Here is a 7,976-nt window from a genome sequence, read left to right as displayed (position 1 = left end):
TCAGAAAGGATGAATAATTAACTTTTGTATCAACATGGATGGGACTGGAAGAGATTATGCTGAGTGAAATAAGTCAAGCAGAGAGAGTCAATTATCATATGGTTTCACTTACTTGTGGAGTGTAAGAAATAACACGGAAGACATTGGGTGAAGGGGAGGAGAAGTGAGTTGCGGGAAATCAGAGAGGGAGATGAACCATGAGAGACTGCAGACTCTAAGAAACAAACAGGGTTTGAAGGGGAAGGGTTGGGGGGTTGGGAGAGACGGGTGGTGGGTATTAAGGAAGGCATGTATTGCATGGAGCACTAAGTGTGATGCATAAACAATGACTCTTGGAACACTGAAGTAAAACTAAAAAAAAAAAAAAAAAAAAGTATCTGCATAATGTTGGGCCCATCACAATTTCTCCTTAGACTTTCTTCTCAATTTTCTTTATTGTTCCTCTATATTGAGAACTAAAATTCCTCAAAGTTGAGAACCACACAACTCCCATAATTCAATTTCCACCTATATGCTGAATTGATATACCATTTGTAATATATGATTTCATATTGATATAGGATAAGTTGTTTCTTGTTTTAATTTAAACTCCCAATATGAAAATCTAATATTTCTCTGAAAGAAATGCAAGTCTTCTAAGGATGTCATGGAAAGACTGCTTTACTTGTTTATTTCTCAGGGTATAAATGAAAGGGTTCAACAAAGGGGCAACAGATATAGCAAGTACAGAAACTGCCTTATTAATGGCCACTTCATCCTTAGCTGAAGGTTTGACATAGATAAATATGCAGCTGCCATACATGATGGAAACCACAATCATGTGGGAAGAACAGGTGGAAAAGGCTTTTTTCTTCTGCTGGACAGAGGGTAATCTTAGAATTGTCCTAACGATGTATATGTATGACAGAACTATACACACAAGTGTCATTATGAAGGTCAACACAGCACAGACTATAACCAGCTGCTCTATAGACCAAGTATCTGAACATGAATTCTTCAGTAATGGAGAAGCATCACAATAAAAATGGTCAATAACAGAGTCACAGAAATCCAGATGGAGAATCAAACCAAGGGGTGGAAGGATAATCAATAAGCCAGATACCCAACAACAGAGGATAAGATTCCTGCAAACTCTGCTGTCCATGATGGTCACGTAATACAGGGGTTTGCAGATGGCCACGTAGCGGTCGTAAGACATCACAGCCAAGAGAAAAAAATCTGTAGCTGCAAAGAGGACAATAAAAAAGATTTGGCTGAAGCAAGCCTTGGTAGTGATGGTTCTGTCCCCACTTGATATGGCGTACAGGTACGGGGGGACACAGGCAGTTGTGAGTGAGATTTCTAAGAAAGAGAAATTTTGAAGAAAAAAATACATAGCTGTTTTTAAATGAGAATCCACCAAGATGAGAGAAATTATGGTCAGATTCCCAATTACGCTTAACATATATGAGATAAACAGAAAGATAAAAATAAAAATCTCTAGCTGTGGGTCATTTGTCAAACCCAGTAAGATGAACATTGTTACTGCCGAATGGTTTCTCATCACTGGCTTCACACCACTGTCCAATCTTCATGTAAAAGTCACAGAAATTGGATCTGAGGAGCAATGTCAAAATATGGCAGGATCAGACAGTTTCTACTAGTGCCAAGCAAACCAAGTTACATGCATTTCCTTCTGTAACATGATAATCAGGTTTTGATGAGGTAATTTTCTCAACTCTACTGAAATATACTACTGGGAAGCTCAGCTTATGGGGAGTTTTCTTGAAAATTACTGCTATTGCCATTGTTTTTAAATATTCCAAGGTCTCCCAATTCACAGCACTTGTTTTGTGTGTGTTTTTTTCTTTTCAGTGTTCCAGCCAGTGCTCCATGCAATACATGCCCTCCTTAATACCCACCACCAGGCTCTCCCAACCCCCACTCCCCTCCCCTTCAAAACCCTCAGTTTGCTTCTCAGAGTCTGCAGTCTCTCATGGTTCATGTCCCCCTCCAATTTCCCCCAACTCACTTCTCCTCTCCATCTCGCCATATCCTCCGTGTTATTCCTTATGCTCCACAAGTAAGAGAAACCATATGATAATTGACTCTCTCTGCTTGACTTATTTCACTCAGCATAATCTCTTCCAGTCCCATCCATGTTGATACAAAAGTTAATTATTCATCCTTTCTGATGGAGGCATACTACTCCATAGTATATACGGACCACATCTTCTTTATCCATTTGTCTGTTGAAGGGCATCTTGGATCTTTCCACAGTTTGGTGACTGTGCTCATTGCTGCTATGAACATTGGAGTACAGATGGCCCTTCTTTTCACTACGTCTGTATCTTTGGGGTAAATACTCAATAGTGCAATTGCAGGGTCATAGAAAAGCTCTATTTTTAATTTTTTAAGAAATCTCCACACTGTTTTCCAAAGTGGATGCACCAACTTGCATTCCCACCAACAGCGTAAGAGGGTTTCCCTTTCTCCACATCCTTTCCAACACTTGTTGTTTACTGTCTTGTTAATTTTGGCCATTCTAACTGCTGTAAGGTGGTATCTCAATGTGGTTTTGATTTGAATCTCCCTGATGGCTAGTGATAATGAACATTTTTTCATGTGTCTGTTGGCCACTTTTGTATGTCTTCTTTGGAGAAGTGTCTGCTCGTGTCTTCTGCCCATTTTTTGACATGATTTTCTGTTTTGTGTGTGTTGAGTTTGTGGAGTTCTTTATAGATCTTCGATATCAGCCCTTCATCTGTACTGTCATTTGCAAATATCTTCTTCCATTCCGTGGGTTGCCTCTTTGTTTTGTTGACTGCTTCCTTTGCTGTGCAGAAGCTTTTGATATTGATGAAGTCCCGAAAGTTCATATTTAATTCAATTTCTAAACCCATGCTTTGGTTGAGATTTACCCTATTAGGACAAGAGTTGAGCGTCTTTGAGCTATACTTTGATGGGTTGTAGGGTCTCTTTAATCTAAAACTTGTATTCAGAAGAAGAGTATTCAGAAGCTAAATCCTAAAATTCCTTTGCTTCATGTTGTGGTAACTGATAAAATGCAAAATATATAGAGGATGTTGGTTATGCCCTACCAAGATTCTCCAAATTGCTCCCCTAGTAAACTAGGCATTATTTAAAGGTCAAGTTAGATTTCTTCCAGAAAATAGTCCTTCAGTGGCCCTTTCTCCAGACTTTTTCTAAGTGCCTCTGTAATTCCTTTATTTTCCTTATATGTGCTCAGCAGAAAGGGCTTTGAGCAGAGAGGGCTATTATGCTAAAATAATATAATTTGAAAACCATGGGTAAAAAGTACAAAGAGCTGAAGGCTACCAAGCAAATACTTTGCTTTCCCTCCTTCATGACAACTTAAGTGTGATACGTGTTTCAATAATGCAGACACATTAATTGTATGGACCTTTGAACAGTATGGGATCAAGTCATATCTCTGTCATCTACTAGATGAGTGACCTTAGGCAAGTCATTTAATCTGTCTGTACTCCCAGTTCCTAATATGAAGTGGAGTTAACAGGAATAGTACAGCTTAAGGTCATTGTGACGTTTAACTGAGTAATATCAACTCCCATCCTGTACAAATTTACTATGGTGCTTTGCCAGGTTACAGACATCATGATAGAAAAGGGGACATTAACTTAAGTTTATGAGACAAATAGTTGACAAATAGGATATATGGTACTGAAAAATGGGGGATATAAAAAAATGGAATGCTTACCAGTGGTAATTGAGATTTATGGGATATAAATACATAGATAGACACTGGATAGATAAATAAGACAGAAATAGGCAGAGAGGAGAGGTCTGGAGAGTGATTAGAAAGTTGTTTCAGGGCCACCTGGGTGGCTCAGTCAGTGAAGTGTCCGGCTCTTGATTTCTGCTCAAGTCATGATCTCAAAATCATGAGATCAAGCCCCACCTTGGACTCCACAATTAAGATTCTCTCTCCCTCTCCCTTCTGACTCCCCCACACACCCACTCATGCACACTCACTCTTCTCTCAGAAAAAAAAAAATAGGGGTGCCTGGATGACACAGTCAGTTAAGCCTCCCACTACTGGTTTTGACTCAGATGCTGAGCTCTGGGTCATGAGCTCAAATCCCATGCCAGTCTCTGCACTTGGACTGGAGTCTGCTTGGGACTATTTCTGCCCTTCCCACTCATTCTCTCTCTCTTTCAATCTCTCTCTCATAAATAAATAAATAAATCTTTTTTAAAAATAAAATTCATTTCTGTGTGTCAATCAAATCACTATACATAGAATTGTACCAACTTAATAATGCATAAAATGGTCCTGCCCACATTTTTGATCTGGTGAAGGCTGGCTGCAAAACATCCCAGTATTTACCTTTGACATTCTTCATTGTTTCACCACAAAGCTATACGTCAAATGACCTTAATGAGCCTCACATTTGAACAAAAACTTACTAACAGGATCAACTAAGTGTATTCCTAGCCCCTTGCCCCCAAGAACCTATACTCACCATATAAATACACATACAGTTTCTGAATTTATAAAAAATACCATTCTAATTTAAAATTTGGAAACATTTCTATGCTGGGAAACTGAAAGAAAGATAATAATTTTTTAGAGAGCAAAGAGGAGTTAAGGAGCCTCTCTAGTTCTGCAGAGTGGATGTTCTGATTTTCTCTGGACAAACAAGTTTTTACACTTACAAGCCTGTTTATTTCCTCCATCCACAGCACACACACTGAAAACTACTTTAAAAAGTCCTTGGAGGCCCTGATTCAAGTGCCTCTAATGAACTTAAAGTGTAATTTAGTTTGCCAAAGAAAATTCTAAGAAAATCCTAATCCAAACACAATGGGAATAATGTCCTTAGAGAGAAAAAAATGCAATAATAACAACACAGTCCAAGCATAAAATAATAAGATTCCACTGACAAATTAGAAATCTGTTCTTAATTATTTGTTTACACAATATGCATACATTGCAGTGAGTAAAAAGCCCTCTTATCTAAAATTACATATGTAATAAATATTTAATATAGAAAAATTCAGAGAGATATGAAAAGTGAAAAAATTCATAGAAACTGCAACATCCAGAAATAGAGATTATTATTTTAGTGTTTGTTCTTCCAAATATTGCCCATAGTAATATGCAAGTGATGTGAATACTATTACCAATTGATTATAAAGGATACCAATCAGGAACAACCAAATGGAAGAGGTTCATGGGGCACGGTATGGCGAACGGGAAGACATGGAGTTTCTGTGCCCTCTCCTGACACACCATCCTCCCAGCACTTCAACATGTTCACCAACTCAGTCTTCCCAAATCTCCTTGTTCAACTTTTTAATAGTGATTAATCTCTATCCTCCCCCCCCATCCTGTCCTCCCCAGTGAACAGGGAACGGGGCTAAAGGTTTCAATCCTCTAGGCATGTGGTCGTTCTAACAATCAGCCACGTTCTGAGACTCTCTAGGGTCCCCACCCTCAGTCACCTCATTAGGATAAACTCAAGGTAAAATACATTCCTTTTTTTTTAAGGATTTTATTTATTTATTATTTATTTATTTATTTATAATTTGAGAGTGAGAGAATGAGCAGAGGGAGAGGGAAAAGCAGGCTCCCCACTTAGAAGCCCAACATGGGGCTGGATCCCGGGACCCCAAGATTGCGACCTAAGCCAAAGACAGATGCTTAACCAAAAGAGTCACCCAGATGCCCCAGCAAAAGACATTTCTATCAATCAGGAAATTCCAAGAGTTATAGGAGCTCTGTGACATCTTTCTTCTGGTCTCCTCTTTATTGGTTCCCTTTAAGACAGGATATCCGAAAACTCTGATTCAGCTCCAGTCTGAATTAGTGGGAGAATAGAAATGAGCAAATCCCACTAAAGTGATAAGGGACAGCAGAAGACTATTACTTACCAAGAAAAACCCTGGAAATTTTGTTATTTCTGTGAAATGCAGGATAGGACTTGGTGGTGAATAATAGAAAATGCAAAAAAATAATTAAGATTTTATTTATTTATTTGACAGACAGAGATCACAAGAAGGCAGAGAGGCAGGCAGAGAGAGAAGGGGAAGCAGGCTTCCTGCTGAGCAGAGAGCTGGATGCGGGGCTCCATCCCAGGACCCCAGGATCATGACCTGAGCTGAAGGCAGAGGCTTTAACCCACTGAGCCACCCAGGCACCCCAAAAATGCAAAAAAATTGTATATTATTTTTTAATTATGTGGCCTTACAATCTTTATTCACCTCTAAGAATATTTAGTACTGAAATCCCACTGTGACCATTAAGATAATCAAGTGAGGAAGTATGTTCCATGTCTATGGCTTCATTGGTTTTACTTATCTGTGGTTCTGAAGCCTGAAGCTGATGCAGATGTGAACATCAACCACTCTATGAATATTCCAGGTTGGTAACAGGGAGGGCAAGGGCATCCAGAGCATTCTGTAACTCTCCTTGATTCATGATTCCAACTGTGGAGTGCAAGCCATTAGTGGGTTACAGATTCAATTTAATGGGCTGCAACCAGCATTTGAAATAAAAATGTTTTAAATAGAATAAAGTAAAAAATATCACATTGTAGCACATGTATTAAGAAGTGTTCTATAAAACTTTTATTTAGATTAGATATATATGTATGCCAGAAAATAATATAAAATGTAGAATGCATTATGGTCAAAAATGCTTGAAAGTTACTGCCTTATAAATGTTTATAAGAAAAAGAAAAAGTAATAAATCAATAAGGACACTCCCACATAATGTGACTTTTCAAGCACACGAGTTCACAAATTAATAGAAACTTGAAATGCTCTACAAGTGCTTAAACATGGAGTCTTCTAGAAAACCTTGGAGCACAGTTTCATATACTTCCCCCATAAAATTTCTATACCCACATAAACAAAATGTTTTATACATGATTTAGTGGATTCATATAGATGGTAAATCCAATATAGGAATTATTGGATCCCTAGTTAAGAATTTCTGCTTTAAATATTTTGACATAAAATATAAATATGGGAAAGGATGGAAAAATAAAATAGGACTAAAACAGGGAGAGAGACAAACCATAAGAGACTCTAAATTATAGAGAACAAACTGAAGGTTGCTAGAAGGGAGGTGGGGGGGATGGGGTAATGGGTGATGGGCAATAAGGAGGGCATTTGATGTAATGAGCACTGGGTGTTAAAGGCAACAGATGAAAAACTAAATACTACCCTGAAATTAATAATACACTATATATTAACTAACTTAAATTTAAATAAAACCAAAAAAAAGTCTTTGGAGAAAGGCAAAAGAAAGAAGAAGAGGAAAGAAGGGGAAGAAGGAGGAGGAGTAGAAGGAGGGGTAGGAGAAGAAGAGAAGAAGAAGGAGGAGAAAGAGAAGAAGAAGAAAGAAGAAGGAGGAGAAGGAGGAGGAGGAGGAGGAGGAGGAGAAGAAATGGGCCATGGAGGAAGAGGGGAGCATAAAGGAATAAGAGAGGGCCTGCCTCTGGACCACCCCCACACCACCCCCCACCCCCTTCAATGGCTATCCAGTGCTGCCAGAAGTACAAGGAATGCTCCACCTCACCTTGGCAACCCCTCCCCCAGCAATGGAACATTTCTTGGACACCTCAGCTCTCTGCTTGGGTGGGCCCGCAATCACCTCCCCAGTACAAGTACCCATAATCTCTGATGGGAGGGGCTCTGCTGAGCAGGAAAGCAGGGGGGCAGGGTCCCATGGCTGTAGCTGGAAGCTAACAGCTTTCCTCTCACATGCTGGAGCTTAACTGGGCATAGTCACATGTAGGGCAGTGGTGGACCCAGAACACTTCTTCCCTACTCTCTTGTGCTCTGGGGGTCTCTCTGCTGCTGCTGGGGAAGGGATCTGGGTATGAAGTAGATAAGGGAAGAAAAGCTCCTAAAAGGTCCTTAGAATGTAATAGAATCTTCCTATCCTTATGGGAAAGCAAAACTCTAGATCTGAATATCCTGAATTAGTTTGAGCAAATAATGTAGAT

General features: G+C 39.2%; 1 protein-coding gene across 1 annotated transcript; it reads right to left on the bottom strand.

Annotated features, from left to right (window-relative positions):
• Window positions 1–604: 604 nt before the first annotated feature.
• LOC111160207 (olfactory receptor 6C2-like) lies at window positions 605–1,543 on the bottom strand. The gene has a single exon (XM_022523114.1). It carries the CDS (start codon window positions 1,541–1,543, stop codon window positions 605–607), a length of 939 nt encoding a protein of 312 aa, XP_022378822.1.
• Window positions 1,544–7,976: the final 6,433 nt, after the last annotated feature.

Source organism: Enhydra lutris, unplaced genomic scaffold (assembly GCF_002288905.1).
Source record: "Enhydra lutris kenyoni isolate GAN:26980312 unplaced genomic scaffold, ASM228890v2 scaffoldscaffold74, whole genome shotgun sequence".
Taxonomy (NCBI): Eukaryota; Metazoa; Chordata; class Mammalia; order Carnivora; family Mustelidae; genus Enhydra; species Enhydra lutris.
Note: the sequence above shows the minus strand (reverse complement) of the source record. Positions and strands in the feature narration are given on the sequence as shown.